General features: G+C 53.2%; 2 protein-coding genes across 3 annotated transcripts in view; one reads left to right on the top strand and one right to left on the bottom strand.

Annotated features, from left to right (window-relative positions):
- Window positions 1–678: 678 nt before the first annotated feature.
- Apopt1 (apoptogenic 1, mitochondrial) lies at window positions 679–17640 on the bottom strand. The gene is made up of 5 exons (XM_005410782.2): window positions 17502–17640; window positions 9422–9619; window positions 8581–8644; window positions 2913–3003; window positions 679–874 (listed from the first exon to the last, which is right to left on the bottom strand). Exons 1-5 carry the CDS (start codon window positions 17622–17624, stop codon window positions 769–771), a joined length of 582 nt encoding a protein of 193 aa, XP_005410839.1. The 5' UTR covers window positions 17625–17640; the 3' UTR covers window positions 679–768.
- Bag5 (BCL2-associated athanogene 5) overlaps window positions 17327–17817 on the top strand; it is a 3798-nt gene continuing 3307 nt past the window's right edge. Inside the window, exon 1 of one of the 2 annotated variants that reach the window (XM_005410785.2) lies at window positions 17327–17427. The gene's annotated coding sequence lies outside the window, so the exon portion shown is untranslated. Of the gene's footprint in view, window positions 17428–17698; window positions 17778–17817 lie in introns of those variants that run through there. The other variant, XM_005410783.2, reaches the window with a different exon arrangement.

The following is a 17817-nucleotide window of genomic DNA, read 5'->3' as shown; positions in this document are numbered from 1 at the left end:
CTGTCTCCCGTGCGGATGGGCACGCGTGGTGCCTTCGGGAGCTCAGGGGCGACAGCACAAACCGGGAGCAGCCCCGGTGCCCTCCACTGCCACCGCTCTGGGACAGGCACCGACCCTGCCTGCACCCAGGACAGCCGGACCTGGCCAGGGTTGGACCCCAAGAACCCCAACACCTGTTACATCACAGGGCAGCACCTCCACACCACTCCCGTCACTCAGGGCTAATTCTGCTTTTGAGCTACTGAGGGTGGAACCCAAAGCCACACCCTCCCACCCCCAAGCTATAACCCAGCCCTTTGTAGAATTTTTTTTTTTTTTTTTTTTTTTTGAGACAGAGTCTAGCTATATACCTCAGGCTGCCTTGAACTCACTATGGAGTCCAGGCTGGCCTCAACTCAGTGACCGTCCTGCCTCAGCCTCCCCAGTGCTGGGATTACAGTGTGCCACACCATTTGTAGCATTCTTTGAGACAGGTGCTCACTAAGTTACCAGGCTGGCCTCGAATTCATGATCCTCCTGAGTACCTGGCACTTTCAAGTGAAATTTTATTAACATTTTTACATTGTTCTATTTCGATTCAGTGGGATTCAAGACACAGAAGACGGGCATGCAGCACCAGAGCTTCATTTCACACATCGTGACAACCAGCCGGCCGGGCCCAGTCAGGCGGGAGCAGCTGGCCCTGCCCTGAGACGTGGGTGACCCGGTCAGCCACAGGCCCTCCCGAGGGGCAGCCAGCTGGGCAGGTCACGCTGGGGCCAGGGCAGGCTAACAGCTCGTCCGCTTTGGCTTCTGTCTCAGCTTGTTCCAAATCCTCTGCAGGGCCACTCTGCCCATGATGAAGGTGATGGCAAAATTACGCTTGTACCAGTCTCTGTGGGGAGTAAGACAGGTGCATGGGACAGGGCTCCCACAGAGACCCCTGCTGGGCCTGCTGCTCGCCACCTGCCCTCCCACGTCCACCTGTCCCTCCTGTCGGCACTGAGGAGACTCCCCAGCAAGCCGCCCAGCTCCTGCAGACACAGCACGGAGAGGCCCACAGCTGCTGGCCCTGCAGGCAGCAAGGACTGCTCTTCACCCACCCGGCCCGGAGCTCTGGGCAAAGGTGCTGCCCGCACAGAGCTCCACATCCTCTTCGGGGTGACAAGCTCTGGGGAGCTGCCTCTGAGGAGCTGCACACACGCTGGGCACGGGCACACACGCGGCACCTGCCTGCGAGGCCACCAGCGAGACACCACCACCGCGGACAGCGTCAGGGGCCCGGGACCACGCAGAGCAGGTACCAGGAGGCCGGCCCAGGCCTCGGGTGCGTGGAAAGCGGGCACAGCTTGGGTATGGGGACTCGACCATGATGCTGAGGCCAGGGGGCCGTCTGCCCTGGGCGCGGCCCCCGCAAAGCCTGTGGGGTCGGGCACAAACTCACGGGCTCTGCACACACTGGTTCCGAGCTCTCCGGAGAGCTGCACAAGCAGGACACGACACCCAAGACAACCCTACGTGGCTCGGTCCCCTCACGCGCTCATCCAGAGCCAGCGGCCCACCCCATCCTCCAGCCCTGTCCCAGCCGTCAGTGCTACGCTTCGAGCAAATGTCAGCCGTCACAGCCCGTCATCCACCTGGACGTGCAGGGCCTTGTGTGTCTGTAACCAGCTAAAACCTGTTTAGGGGAATAGCTCAGCAGCACAGCGCCTGCCTGGCAAGCACAAGGTCCCAAGTTTGATTCCTGGCACAAAAAAAACCTTTTTAAAAACATACGTTGAAGTTGGGCGTAGTAATCCCACTTGTAATACCAGCTCTTGGGAGAACGAAAAGGGAAGATGACAAGTTCAAGGCCAGCCTGGGCTACACAGCGAGACCCTGGCTCAAAGACACAGTGACAAAAATGACGCAAGAGCTCAGGAACACAGTGCACGGTCACCGTGTGGCACCCTCCGTGCACAGCTCTCCGCCACGGCCCAGACCGTCCCGCCCCCGTGCCTCCCGCTGGGTGCACAGCAGCTCCCCTCCCTCCGCGGTCGTTCCAGCTACCCTCAAGAGGTCGGGTGCCCTAGGACTTCCAGCGTTTTGGGTTTGGCTGACGGCATCTTCAGGCGCCCGCTTCAACCCCTTTCCCTGCTCCCTGTCAACTGCCTTGGTTTGGAGCCCTGGCCACGCGAATCACCACCTCTGTGGGAACACCCCCTCCGGGCCGCAGTGCTGCCGGCCAGTGGTGGCCTCTCGGCCCAGGTGCAGGTCCCCACCGTCCTGCTCCGTCCCTCTCAGCTTTCCTCGGTGCCGCCCAGACCTGCTACTGCATCCGGGAAGGGTGCCTGCTGACCGCCACCCTTCCCACAGCTGCCTTGCGCTACCCCCCCGGCACGACGGCCGGGGAGGCCGGGTGTTCTCCAGGGTTTTCCCTCCTCCTGTCTCTCAGTTTCCAAGATGTGGCAGCCTGGTCATCACCAGCCGCGACCGTGGGCTTCTGTCGGTTCCATCATGACACAAAGCAACTGTTTCCATCCACAGGTGTGGTCGCAGTCCCAGCAGGTGGAGGCCAGATCTCTCTGCCCGCACCGCACCCAGCCAGCTGGAGGCTTTCCCAGGAAGGTCACCCAGGCTAGTGCTCCAAAGTCACGCCCCAGGCCCTACGCACACAGCCTGAAGCCCTCAATTTTATTTCAAAATGCAAAGTGGGGGCTGGGGATTTAGCTCAGCGGCAAAAGCGCCTGCCTGGCAAGCGCAAGGTCGTGAGTTCGGTTCCCGGTACCGGAGGAAAAAAAAAAAAAAAAAAAAAAGACAAAATGCAAAGTGATGTGGATGAAATCACGCCATGTGTCCATCTGATACAAGCTCTGGTGTGTTCAGCACAGGTGAGAAAACAACGCTGCCTGACCTGGCCGGGACGCTGGGACTTTCAGGAAAGAAACACGCACCTGTTGTAACACATGTGCTTCTGAAAATTTTTACTGAGAAATTCCTTGTAAAAGTCAGCCATGTCTTCTGCACTCAGCGTTGCTTTTGGACCTGAAAATAAATTTCAACATCAACATTAAGGCTTACAGGGAAGAATAAAAAAACGATTAGCTAAAAAACAAATTCAGCAAGCTCGCAGGATACTACATCAACACACAAATATCAACTGTATTTCTATATACTGGCAATAAGGAATCCGAAATGAAGCTCAGAAAACAATTCCACGTCTATAGTATAAAAAGTAATTAGGACCCTGCCCTGCCTGGTGCAGGGGTTGTGGACAATGTGCAGGCGATAGAACTATACTCTTCCTTTTGGAAACAGAGGTGAAAAAGATTTAAGATTTAAAAAAAAATAAGAGACATAATAAATTTGATGCTGAGCATTGTGGCACACACCTATAATTCCAGCATGCTGGGAAGCTGAGGATCACAAATTTGAGGAGGAGGATCACAAATTTGAGGAGGAGGATCACAAATTTGAGCCTAAGCTGAGCAGCTTAGTGACTTAGTGTCTCAAAACCTTAAAAAAGGCTGGGGATGTGGCTCAGTCTGAAGGTCCTAGGTTCAATCCCCAGTACTGCAAAAACAAATAAATATTAATTATTTGAGCTGGGTGTGGAGCCCCCTGGCTGTAACCCTGACACTCCAGTGGCTGGGGCAGGAAGATCTCAAGTTTGGGCCCAGCCTGAAAAACTTAAGTCCTACTACAAAATAAAAACTAAAACCACTGGGGGTGTAGCTCACTACACTCCGGACACCAAAAACATGCAAGGTCTCTGCTGCTCAGGCTGGGCCCAGACTCGTAACTCAGTAGCTGGGATCAGTGTAACTTCACAGTCTGTGATTTACAACTCAGCGAGGACCTCTCTGCAGCATCCTGAGCCCGATCAGCGCTGAGCTGACCACGGGCCCGCTGCACGGCAGGACCTCAGCCAGCCCTCGCTCAAGCATCTGGCAACAGAACCATCCTATCTGAGCACCCATGTCCCCGTGCGCTCGCCCCTGGCCTGGCCAGTGCTCCCCGTGTGCGGCCAGTTCCCCAGGGCCACACCTGCACTCTTGGGAACACACGGGGTGTGCCTGCTTGTGCTGCAGTTCTGCGGGCCAACCGGCCATGCCCCGCCCTTGGGACCTCAGCTCAGTGTCAGGATGGATGCTCCTCGGACAGAGGAGGGGGCGCCCACCACCCGAGGGGCTCCCAGAGGAAGGGGGGCAGGGTCCTGTCGAGGGGGCTGCTGTAGACCACAAGGCAATCAGGACCAGGGCGTGTGTCAGAGCGAGAGGGCCAGCTGTCAGGGTGAAGTCTCCGGGGGCCCCTGGGACAGCTGTGTCCGGCATCAGCCTCCTGGATCTCTCGGCCTTCACGCGCTTGAGGGGACGGAACAGGGAGGAAAGCTGCTCTCCCCTGCGGCGGCAACCGTCAGAGTTGCTCCACTGGACAGACAGGGCCAGGCTCTGTCCGCTGCTGGCCTCGTGGCCTGACCCGTGACTTGCCGGCTGCTTCCTCATCCGGCCATGTGACCACACCAGCATCCCGTATCAGCCCAGGCTCTGCTGGGGAGGCAGCAGGAGTCTGGCTGTCATGGCCACCGGCTGCCATCGGGGCAAACAAGGGACCAGCGGAGGCGGGCAGGGCTCTGGGAACAGGCTGGGCCACCCCCTCAAGACCTCAGGCCAGAGCTCAGCAGAAAGCAGGAGGCCTGCAAACGTCTGCTAGGTCACCCCCCATCCCACACCCATCAGCACAGACTTGTCACAGAACACAGCAACTGAGGGGAGGGCTGCGGGAGGAGGGAAGAGGGCGGGGGCGGGAGGAGGGGGAGGGGCGCGCGCAGCTCGCTGCACAGCCCTGAGATGTGGGTGTTTCAAAAGTAACAGCTGATGAAGCGAATCCCTCAGGATGCCGCCCTGTTCCAGGGATGAAAGGAGACGAAGGAATTCACTCTCCCACTGTCCGGCCCGCCCAGCAAGCGACATTTAATGCGGGGCCAGGCAGAACTGAAATCAGAGTTGTGCTGCTGCATGTGGGATCAGTCAGCAGTTTTCCATCCCACTGCAGAGCTGTGGGGCGCCACCCTGGGGGTGTGCAGCCCGCGCCGGCTGACGCGCTCTCACTGGGCTCTGGGACACTTGCGGAGCCTCACACTGGGAGAACCGCGCTCAGAACACACAGCGCCCCAGGACAAGTCCTCGGCCGCGCCCCGCTGCCTGTGTGGTCAGACCCTTCGGGAAAGGCTGGGACTTCATGCCACCACGGTTGCCAAGGTCACACCAGCAGCTCTGAGTCTCCCCGCAGAAACACCTGGGACTGCCGAAAGCACAAAGGGTGCCTCGGGTGCACGGGAGTTTAGTCGGGACCTGCTCCCTTTCCATAGACGGTCCGGCTAGATGGGCGTGGAGCTGACGCAACGCTGTGAGAGCTCCAGATGGCAAGCACTTGCCCACTTGCTGTCGCAAGGAGCTGGACGCTGACCCCCTCTGCTCTCTCCAGGCCGCCTGCCAGTGTCTCCTTGGCACCAGCCTGGCTCCCTCCCCAGAAGCCGCCTCTGCCCTCCCAGGGCAGCCACAGCACCAAGCTGGATCAGGCACAGCCTGAAGCAGTTTCCCTGAGAAGGAAGGAGTGCTGAGATGGCCCTGCCCGCTGTCCTGGACTGGCCCGGACAGTCCGGCTCGCCATCTGCAGTGTCCTCCAGGGGCCCTGGGAAAGGGCAGAACCTCAGGAGTGGGGCCTAGTGGAGCCCTTGGGCATTGCATACTGTCTGCCCCCGGCTGCTCCTGGCCCCAAGGGGACAGCCCCCCCAGCCAGCAGGCACACCCAGCTGGAGCTCAGATGCCCTTGGTGTTAAGGGCCTCATGTTTTGTTACAGCCACGGAAAGCCCATGACCACAAGTTCTTCAGTTTCTCTCCTCCTGCCAGGCTTAGGGGGATTATCCCTTTTCTGGAAAACAGAGGCATTTTGGGTTTTTTTAGAGTCAGTTTTATTTTGTAGACTTTCTGCAACTAGGAGTCATGTATTTAATTCCTTCATCCATAAAAAATTAATTCCTATGGGCCAGGGATACAGTTCAGTGGCATAAGCGCCTGCCTGGCAAATGCAAGGTCGTGAGTTCGATTCCCAGTACCAAAAAAAAAATTAATCCCTAAAAATAAACTTCTTGACCAATTTGAAATGTACTGCTATTGTAGGAAAATAAATCTGAACTTGATATTTTAGATTGAACGTCATTCATTTCTCCAACATCATTTATTAAACAAACCTCTTCCCTCAGCTCTGGGCACCTTCGTGCTGTCAAATTAAGTGCATGCAGGTGTAAGATGCTCCGGCCATGGAGGGGACGCACCGGCCACCCCACCTCCATGGCAGTCACCACAGCCCCGTGACTTGTTACAGTGACAGATGAAACTGCGTTTACCACATACGACAGGATGTTTCGGAGCTCATGTCCATTGCAGAACAACTAAATCGAGGTAGCTAACCAGCCCACACCGCTGTCACCTCTGGGCAGGAATGTTTTCCATCCATACTTAGCACTTCCCAGGACAACCACGCATTCTTACCTCGGCCACCACTGCGCCCCACGGGTCCCCTCCCTCCGTCCCTGTGTCCTGAGGCCCCAGCTCCCCAGCCTCCTCCACCCTCCCTCTCCTCAATACAGTCCGTCCTACTTCGTCAGTAAAATCTGATTTAAGGCCAGCTTTCAACACTCAGCAGGGACACCAACAGGATTCTGAGATTTAATAAGACTCAGAACAACCACATCCATTTCCTAGGAGAGTGGCTAGTCTCGACACACATGTACACACACACGCACGCACGCGGCCAGCAGCGGACCAGACGTGGACCCTCCCAGGTCCACACCAGTGGGGCGCCCGCCCCCAGCCTCTGGTCCCTCCCACTTTGGTCACTGCACATGGCAGAGGGTCAGGCCAGGTTTGGGATTAGTAGGGGGCAGATGGTGCGTTATGACAACACGTTAGCTTACTGGCTTTCGGGGCAATGGTTCTGGACGTCCCATCAGCACAAGGCCGTGAGAGCGCACGCCGCTCAACAGTTGGTACGACGAAGGGAGGGGAAGGGAGGGGAAAGTCAAGTTATCTCTACCATGAGTGTGATCATCCCATATATCTAAATGTACCATTAAAAATGTGCCAATAATGGGGCTGGGGATTTAGCTCAGCGGCAAAAGCGCCTGCCTGGCAAGCGCAAGGTCATGAGTTCGGTTCCCAGTACCAGAGAAAAACCAAAAAAAAAAAAAAAAAGTGCCAATAAAATCTGATTTAAAGGATGAAAAACAACTGGCACTAAATGTTACTAGGGCCCGACATCAACACCAAGAGAAAATGGCCGAAGGCTACTGAGCACTCGACATTCTAGCCCAACAGAAACGACAGGACAGTAAATGGAAGGGTCCGAGGCAGCACGGTTCCCCGGCACAGCGAATGCCTGGCGCGAGCAGGGCCAGACAGGCCTCCTGTCCAGAGCAGCAGAGGCACCACTGCTCTGCAGCCATGAGTCTAGGAACCCACACTGAGCAGCAACTGACAGATATGTATTTTGTTTGTTTGTTTGTTTGTTTTTCTGGCACCGGGAATCGAACTCACGATCTCGTGCTTGCCAGGCAGGCGCTGTGCCGCTCAGCTAAATCCCCAGCCCCCAGATATGTATTTTGGACAGAACAGCCTGTGTGCAATGCAAAGAATGGATTAACAGCAGGGCCTGAGAATCCACACTACAGGCCAAATCTGGCCCAGGGCCTGTTTGTGTAAGTAGAGTTTTATTGGAACACATCGAAACCCATTTGTTTATGTTTTACTCAATAGCAGAATTGAGTAGTTCAAAAGACACCGCCTATGGCCCACAGAGGCTAAACCAGCTCTGTACAGAACAAGGGCAATGGTCGCTGACTTAAGTGGTAGAAGCCTGCCAGGCATGACGGCACAACCCTGTCACTCCAGCTACTACAGAGGCTGAGGCAGGAGGCTGCAAGTCTGAGACCAGTCTAGGCAACTTTGAGATCTTCGCTCAAGATAAAAACAAAAACAGCTGGGCATGGTGGTACATTCCTGTAACCCCAGTCCTTCAGAGGCTGAGGCAAGAGGACTGTGGTCGGGACTACACAGCAGGTCCTGGGTGGAGGAGCAGCTCAGTGAGGAGCCTGTGGGCACAATCCCAGTACCAGGGGAAAGACTGGAGACTAGGGAAAGCTTGGGCACCAGGGCAGCAGCCGAGAGTTAACCAGGCCCGAACTCCAGCCACGGTTAAACACAGGAAGCGGCAGAGGTGGAGAACATTCCGGAAGTCACCCTAGCGGGCGGAGAGGGAGGACGCTGCTGGCTCTCCACAGTTCAAGCTTGTGACCAGATAAGGAGGGGACTGCAGAGGCCCTGGGACTTCAGCCAGGAGTTGCCACTGGAGACCCCAACCCTGAGAGGCTGTCACACCAGGAGAGACGAAGAGCAGCAGCAAGCAAAGGAAAAGAGGCCCAGAGAGGAGAGAGCCAGGAGGACACCAGGCAGCAGGCAGGAGGGGAGGCCTGGCACCGGAGCTTCCACCCCACTCAACACCCCACCTCGCCTCCTGTGCAGGCCCAAACAGGGTCAGCCAGGAGTGCACAATGCACTGACCTGATTCTGCCCCCAGGCCCAGGCCTCGGGCTTGCAGTCTTGCTTGGATGAAGGCTTCCTTCTCCTAGAAGAAGAGACCGTCAGAACCACCTCCCGTTGGAGCACAGCTCACCCTGTTCTGGAGAAGTCTGCTGTGCATTTCCTGAGAAACAGCCCACCCCAAAACCTGCTCAAGAAAGCATCTGAATTTGGTTAAAAGTGTCATGTGTGAGCTGGGTGTCACACACCTGTAACCCCAGCACCTGGGAGGCTGAGGCAGGAAGACTGCCGTGAGTTTGAGGCCAGCCTGGGCAACACAATGAGTTCAAGGTCAACCTGCACTACGTAGTGAGACCCTGTCCCAAGAAACAAACAAACCAAAAAAATTCTCAACAAAAAAAAGGCTGATGCTTCTCATATACAGTTGTATGCTGGTGCTGTTTGTTTGTTTCGAGACAAGGTATCACTATGTAGTTCAGGCTTGAACTCACTGTGTGGCCCAGGTTGGCCTTGACCTCGTAGCAACCCTCCAACCTCAGCCTCCCAAGTGCTGGGATTACAGGCATGGGTCACCACACCTGGCACATATTGTTTTTAAAACTTCTACACACCTCAGCACTCAGGAGGCTGAGGCAGGAGGATCATCCCAAGTTGAAGGCCAGCATGGGCTACATAGTGAGTTCAAGGCTAGCCTGGGTCACAAAGAGAGACTGTCTCAAAACAACAACAAAAAACTTCTGCACACACATGTACACACATGCCCTGAGAAATAGCAACAGAAAGGCAACACAAATACTAAAGACTCAGCACGACCAAGCGGCCAAGTGAGATAGTTCTCACTCTGCATGAAACCTACGCTTACCTTACTAAAACTCAAATTCTGGTTTGCCCAGAACTGCTGGTTCCATGCTTGTGTTTCCTGTCTCAGTTCCCTGAGCTTTTGTTCCAATGATGATTCATTTTCAGGGATGTAGAAGTGAACAGGGCGGAGGTTGGAATGTTTATCTGGGGGTCCGATCCAATCATGGCGAGATTTTCTTGGAGGGCAGAATCTTGAGGCCTTGAAAGAAATGCATGGAATGAGACACAACTCAACAAGCCTGAGGTGCTTATTCGGTAACTAACCATCGGTATTATTAAGATTCCAGATTGGTTTCTTCTCTTTAAGACGGGACCGGGACCGCACCCAGGGAATTTCCAAACTAAAAGAACTACAGTGATATCAACGTCTTCACACCATGTCTGTAGACAGTGTGGCAACAACCCCGCACCCTAATGCGGGAGGAGCAGGAGCACGTGCCGCCTGTATCTTGCACCACACACAAAAAATTTTCTTGAGACGGATCACAGACCCAGTGTAAATCTAAAGCTATAAAAACTTCTAAAAGGAAACATAAAAGACGGATGTGTGCATGCCCACCTAGGTGTGCGCAGGTGTGTGTGTGTGTGCACGCATGCTAGCGACTGAACCCAGAGACACTGTCACTGAGCTACATCTGCAGCCATTCGCTCATTCACTGACAACACCTTGCTAACTTGCAGAGGCTGGGCTTGAACTTGCAATCTTCCTGCCTCAGTCACATAAGTAGCTGGGATTACACGGGTGTGTTACTATAAAAGAAAGTTTTTGCAACCTAAAACAAACATTTCTTAGGTAAAGCAAAAACACACTGCATAAGGCAAAAATTGATCAATTGGTCTTCACCAAAGCTAAGATTTTGGTCTTCTAAGACCACTCTCAGGTAATAGGAAAATAAGCCACAGATTAGGTAAAGACATATTCATGGCGGAAAGGGTGTGTTCCCAGAAAATAGAAAGAACTCATTTTGCTGTTGTTGTTGTTGTTTTTTCCGGTACCAGGAACTGAACTCACGACCTTGCGCTTGCCAGGCAGGCGCTGTGCCACTGAGCTAAATCCCCAGCCCCTAGAAAGAACTCTTAAAACTCAAAAATGAGAAGAAAAACATTAAAAAAAGGAAAAATAATTTAAAGATGGGCAAAATAGATAAATAAAAATTTCATTGAAGACCTTCAGATGGCAAATAAACACGAAAGGACGCGCTCACCACCCTGTCATCAGGGAAATCGAGCCCACACCACAAGGGGGCGCCCTGTACCAGTCCAAACGGTGGAAAGAGAACTGCACACAAAAGCGCTATCCCGGACATGTACAAAGCAGCTCAGCCCAGCCCGACGTGGTGGTGCACACCTGCCATCCCAGCACTGGGGAGGCTGAGGCAGGAGAACTGCTGAGAGTTTGAGGTCAGCCTGGACTACAAAGTGAGTTCAAGTCTAACTTGAACTGAATAGCAAAACCCTGTTTCAAAAAGAAAGAAGAGGAAGGGGAAGAGGAAGGGCAAGAGAAAGAAGAAAGAGAAGAAGGAGAAAGAGAAAGAGGAAGAAAAGAAAAGGGAGAAGAAAGCAAGCATTTAACTCAAGAATATTTCTTTGTCTTTTTGAGACAGGGTCTCACTACGCAGTTCAGGCTGGCCTTGAGCTCACTTTGTAGCCCAGGCTGGTCTCAAACTCACAACGATCCTCCTGCCTCAGCCTCCCTAGTGCTGGGATTACAGGTGTGAGTCACCACGCCTGGCATTTCTCACCTTTTTTTTTTTTTTTTTTTGGTACTGGGAATGGAACTCAGGACCTTGTGCTTGCCAGGCAGGCGCTGTGCCGCTGAGCTACACCCCCAGCCCAACCCAAAGATATTTCTAAGGAAATCAATGCCACCTAACATTCAAAGTAAAGTTTAATGCTATTGCCTTCTAGAAATAAGCAAATATAAATGTGTGTACTAGTAGGAAGACAGTAAGGAAAAAGCTGTGAGGAAACCTCTCTGAAACTGAGGGGCTTCTGCCCTGAGCTGGGAACAGCCCAGCCGTCCGAGCGATGAGCACAGCTCCTCTCAGACTCTATTTTACTTTTCACCCTCAGACTCTGGAGGACAGGCTCTGGGCTTAAACTTTCCACCTGCTTCGTGTTAACTCGGTGCCACTTACCCTACGGCGCTGAGATTCTGTGCTTGGACGTGTTTGCCCGCAGGAGCTGGGGGCCGCTGTGCTGGGGGCCGCTGTCCCCTCCACACTCACAGCTGACACTGCTGCAGGTGGCCGCACGTGTGGCCCTGACACATGGGCCTCCTAAATTTTTTTTTAAAGGCTAGGACTGTAGCTCAGTAGGAGAGCATCTGTTTAGCAGGCAAAAAGCCCAGGATTCGTCCTCACTGCTGGGGAAAACAAAACCAACTCCGCTTTACAGATGAATCTGATGTAACAACTTCTCCAGGTAACTCCAAAGCCTTTATGTTGGGTTGTGACAGCTTAGTTCCACTTTCCCCTATGAACTAGCATTTCTGTCTTTGGTCACCAGGAAGTTGCTATTCAGAAGGAAGGCAAGAGGCTTAGGGGCGGAAAGAACCTTCCGGAACAGGAAGGCTCCCTTTATTATGGGAATAATTACTGTCATTTGGGGTTCTGACAGCAGGGGCCCCAGGCCTGGCTTCCTATGGGAAGGCGGCTCCTCTGGGCCACATAACCTCTTCCGGCAGGGACAGGAGACCCTCACTGGTGCGCCTGGGGTGGGAGCTCAGGCCCAGTCCGCTTCCTCGGTGAGAGTGGGGGTCCCCACCCGTACTCCACACAGCCACGAGACACCAGAAACCATAGTCAGCAGTGCACACAGACGGCCAGCCACAGGGAGGGCAAGGTCATTTCCTACTAGAAAATCAGTGGAGGTTCTCCTAATTTCAGAACACTGCTGGCAGGGGAGACGGCCCAGGCCAGAGGAACACCTTCCCCTACACGGGGTGATCACAGTGGGAGCCCTGCCTCCCTGTGGTGCCCGCAACTAGTGCTTCTATTACACTTGTTTTTGCCCCAGTGCAGGGCACACAGGGCCTTAGTACAAACCCACGAATAAACTCAAGCTCAGCCTGCAAGCAGCAACTTAAAAAGACTCAAGGACAGACACCTGGTCTCAAAATAAAAATCAACAGAAAGGGCAGGAGATGTAGCTCAGTATGAACGCCCCGGATTCACGGGGAGGGATCACATACTCCCAATGGTTTAAATCTAAAGTGTCCCCCCCAGAAGTCCTGTGGGTTCAGTGGGGGGCTTCTGGATCTTGGTGGTGCTATGCTAATCAGTAGATAAAAGTGTTGATGAGTTCTTAGCTGAATGTCCTACTAGGAGAGGGCCCCACTTGGAGGTGCTGGGTCACTAGGGAGGTGCTGGGTCACTAGGGAGGTGCTGGGTCACTAGGGAGCCCTTTGGATTCCTTCCCCTCTCTCTCCATCTCTGTCTCTTCCTGCTCTCTCTGCCTCCTGGCCATGGTGGGATGAGCAGTTGCCCTTGCTAGGCCCTTCCACTATGCCATCTCTGCCTTAGAGCTGGCCAAATGGACTAAACTACAGCCAACCTTTACTCTAAGCTGTACGCATATCACTTATTTGACCCCAGCAAAGAAAGCCTGACCAATACAGAAAATCAATCCCTAGAAGAGAAAAAGGTACATGCACCAGCTCACTTCATGAGGCCAAAGTGACTAACAGGAGGGCTGCACATCTGAGGCCAGCCTGGGCTATGTATTGAGCTCAAAGTCTTCTTGGACCTGGGCATGATGGTGTACATCTGTAATCCCAGTACTTGGAAAGCTGAGGCAGGAGGATTGCCATGAATGTGAGGCCAGCCTGGCCCACTTAGTGAGTTCAAGGGACTCTAAACTACATAGAGAGTCCCCCGTCTCAAAAACAACAACAACAACAAAAAAGCCATCTTGGACTACATATTGAGACCTTGTTTCAAAAAACAAAAAAATAGGTAAAATGAAAGTGACCCTGACATCAAAGTCTTGGGGATGGCACCAGGCAGCAATTTGCTCATTTTCATCCAAAAGTACTTTTTTTCATCCAAAAAGAAGGAAAGGTTTAACTGTCCTCTGTACATAAGACAATTACATTCTTTACAGCTGAGCCTTAGGGCCCCAAGAGCGTTATTCAGTCTTACAGAGCCGGAATTTCCTTACCTATAAAATGAGGATGATAACATTTCGTACAACTGTGGAGATTAAACTGGTTAGAATGTTAATTTAAATGGGTATAGGAGAACAACACATGTTAATGACTACCACACTTGTCAATACAACTCAAGCCTATAAGCAGGTAATGCATACGATGAACCTCAAACTTCCACCACCCAAGACATCCTCACAAAGCTGACACACCAGCCTCATTCCAGAACTATCTTTCAGATTAGCTGGGCACGATCATGCATGGCTGTAGTCCTAGCACTCTGGGAAGCTGAGGCAAGAGGGTTGCAAGTAAGCCCAGCCTACACAAGTGAGCACCTCAGTAAGTTCCTGCATGAAAATTTAAAAACAAATAAATAAATAAAAAGGGCTGGGATTAGCTCAGTGCAAAGGTCCTGGGTTCAATCCCTAGTGGCCCCTACCAAAAGAAGGAAAATGTCTTCCAGATTAATTTCAACATGCAGTTTAAGGACCAATGCCGTAAACTATACAGCAGGTACAAGCAGGCACTGAGCAGCTCAGCCACAGTTTAAGAGCTGAGTTCTTGGGTATTAAAGGAAGCACGACATTTAACCTTTAAGATCTATAATATTTTCCTATTAAAAACTGGTACCCAGGTCAGACAGAGTGGTGTGAGCCTGTAGTCTCAGCTACTTAGGAGGCTGAGGAACAGGATGGTTTGAACTCACAAGCTCAAGCCCAGCCTGGGCAACACAGCCAGATACTATTTCAGAAAAAATTTTAAAAAAACAAAAAACAAAAAACCTGATACCCAGAGGTCAGAGAAGGGAGTAAGTGATGTAGGCCTCAAAAGCAGTTCTCCTTAACTCAAATGTAGGACAAAGAAAAAACATTCAGACAAGCCAGACACACAGGACTAAAATGTAAGCGCTACTGAAAGAAAAAAGGCTTGCTGCCCGTTACTGTCAGGGTTTGATGTTTACACCTGAAGTCCCAAGGACAACAGAGTCTCTGTGCTCCAGAAATGCAGTTCAGAAGCAACAGAAACGGTCAGAAACACAGGACAAACACAAACTGCCCTGAGGTAAAAATCCGTCTCTTGTGCAATCCAGATCTAGCATCACAGGACGGGACGTTCGGGTCCTATAAAAACCTGGCTCCAGTCACAAGAGGAGGCTGGGCAAGTTCTGACTCACAGAAGCAGGAGGCAGCGTCACCTCACTCATCTCCCAGGCAGGCGGGAGAAATCCTGGGGCACAACAGGACTTCTGCATCACCTGGGCCACAAAGGACAGAGGCCAGGCGCGTGGTGCGCAGGGCAGGTGTGCGCCTGCCCCGAAACAGCAGTTTGTTCCATTCAGAGTACAAACCCTGAGACAGAACGCCCTAGCTCCGTGTCTGCAGACAGATCAGCACCAGATGCCAGACACACTAAACTCACCAGAAAGAACCATCTCAGCTGTCCAGCACACTCAGAGGACACAGATGAACACATTCCTCGTACTAATAAAGAATGACAACCTACGAGGTTATCAGACTAAATCAGGAGCACATGACACACCCGAGTTCCAGCAGAGAAAGCCCGGCCCCACGAGCGTACTGTGATACTGTGCAAACTGGGCCACTGCCTCCCGGAGCAGAAGAATGAGATCTCTGCCAAAAGGGAGGTGGTGACGAGGACGTTCATCACAAGTCTAAGAAAGAGAGCTCCCAGCTGGGAGGGGTCATGAAATGGGTGGCCAGGGTGGCTGTCTAGGGTCGTTTATATCTAGGTGGCCTTACCAGGTCAAGGTGGGCTTAGCAGATAGAATTTGGGTATGGGCTGTCCTGGCTCTACCACACCTGTAGAGAAATGGAGAGTGTAGTGGCCGTGTAGTGGCCCTGCACGGGTCACTCTTTGTCCAGTTAGGAATCCTGCCGTGTAATTAGCGACAACAAAGTAAAAGGGGGAGGAGTTACCCGCGCTGGCTGGTTGAGCTTAGTAATGCAGATGGCTTGAGATTAACCCTTAAATCTGTGTCTACGCTGTTTTCTTCCTAAGGCTGACCAGCCCAAAGCCATCTTCAACTCTTGTCTGCCTACTTAGCTAAACTGCCTCTTACAATTGGACACAGCAGACCAACAAATGACACAAGCCCCTCGCCTGAATCACACAAGAGGAGGAGCATCCAACACTAGGATATAGCAGCGCACACGCCCACACATCCACTCATCAGACCACCTGGTGAACAGCCGGCCGGATAGGTGATACCCAGCTTTGTGCCCTGGCTTCAGCTCACCTAAGACCTCCGTGCCCGACGAGGCCCACCTAACTGCCTGCCACCCAGACCAAGCCTTGAGCCAACTCTGCACTCTCAACAAGCCCGGCGACTCCCTAAGAAAGTCCTGCCTGGTCTGTATCATATGTGTGTGACTCTTCTTGTCTCCCTGGCCTTTGCTTTCAGTCCTGTCTTCAAATCTCGCAACCACCAGGGCCTCTGCACTGGGCTACAACCCCAGCTCCCTCCTTTTTAAAATAGCTTTTAATTTTGAGCCAGGGTCTTGCTACATTTCCCAGGCTGGGCTCGAATTTAAGATCCTCCTGCCTCAGCCTCAGGAAGCTGGGACTACAGGTGTGTACCACTCTGCCCAGCTTTGTTAAACTTCCCATAGTTTTTTGTTATCTGTATATTCCTGCCTTAAGTAGGATGTGTGACTTGAGTGTTATAGATATTACTAATTAAAATTGGAATGAAAGAACCTGCGATCGTCTAGCTCACTGGCCATACAGGAAAACAGTGAGTACTCAGCTATGGATACCCCTGCCACCTTCCGCACCACAGGGCAGAGTCTCCAGCAAGCTCGCGCCTTACCGCAGCGTACAGCTGATGAAACTCATGTCACTCGTATTGCTGGCATAGCTCTCCCACGACACTCAGTAAAACTTATTTTAAATGGGGCCTCTATGACCACCTTAGGGTGCTGCTGTTTTTCTCCAGCAACCGTTAATGAAATAAGGGAAGGAAAGGGGCTGGGGATTTAGCTCAGCGGCACAGCGCCTGTCTGGCAAGTGCAAGGTCGTGAGTTCGATTCCTGGTACCGGAAGAAAAACAAATAAACAATGAAATAAGGGAGGGAAACCACTCTCCTTGGGAAAGTTGCTGGCCGGGTTCCTCCTTGCGCCCCCAGAGCGTGTTCAGATACCTATTGTGTCTTCCGACCGAGGCGCTGGGGGAGTTCCTACGTTCTAGGAACAGAAGTTAGGGCCATGGCCACCGTGCCAGGGAACTGCGCCCGGGGCCTGGGCGACAACTTGCCCTGGTAACAGCTTATCTCAACTGTAAACTAGACTGGACTTCAAAGCCACATTTGTACAAGTGTGCTGAGAGCCCCAGTCCAACAGAAATGAAATGAACAAGGCTGGCACGTTTTGCAACCCTTAATTGGCTCTTTTCTGTCCTTCCTTAATTATTGTTTTAAACCAAGTTTGCCAGCCTCCCTCACTAGCCTGGAAGTAAATGAATTGTTAGTGTTTGTGTGCGTTGTTTAAATATTTTATCTGCAGCCCATTCCACACAGTCAACGTTTTCATCTGACAGATGAGGTCAAGGTTTAGGCCTCCCTTAAACAAAACACCCTCCCCGAAAGATGCGCAAGTTATAAAAACGGCGCGCCATTCTTTCCCGCTGGAGACGTTCCTTCCGGATCCCTCGCCCGTTCCGTGCGCGTTTGCAAAGATCTATTCAACGTCAAGTCCCACAAAAGCTGGAAAAGGCCAGCCACCGCTTACAGAAAAGCCCGAACAAGCTTCACGAGGCCCAAACAAAAGCACAGGACGAGACGGACGCGCTGTCCGCGTCGAGCGCTCTCCGCACCCCACGCGCGATCATCCTCCAGGGTCAGGTGCGGGACTCTCTCGCCGAGGTTACGACCTGCGCGGGCGCTTCCGGGGCCCCGCCGCCCCCGGGACCCCTTACCCCGCCGGGCGCCGCGTCCCTCCGCTCGGCCCTGCGCTCCGGAGCGAGCCGGGAGCCGCCGCCCGCGAAGCCGCGGCACAGAGGCGACCGTAGGGCCTTCGGGCCGGAGCGGAGCGCCGCCATAGCCGCCCCGCCACTTTCCGCACCACACGGCAGAGTCGCGAGCGCGCGCGGTGCCGCGTTACGGCAGGGTCGCAAAACCCGACGCGAGCGCCGCACGGCCAACCATGCGCATTCCCGGCGGTGCCGCGGGCTGCCTGGAGGGCGGGGCTCAAGGTGAGCTGCGGGCGCCGCCGGCTTCCGGGGTCGGGTCCTG

The sequence above is a fragment of the Chinchilla lanigera genome, unplaced genomic scaffold (assembly GCF_000276665.1).
Source record: "Chinchilla lanigera isolate Chin_1 unplaced genomic scaffold, ChiLan1.0 scaffold00137, whole genome shotgun sequence".
Classification (NCBI taxonomy): Eukaryota; Metazoa; Chordata; class Mammalia; order Rodentia; family Chinchillidae; genus Chinchilla; species Chinchilla lanigera.
Note: the sequence above shows the minus strand (reverse complement) of the source record. Positions and strands in the feature narration are given on the sequence as shown.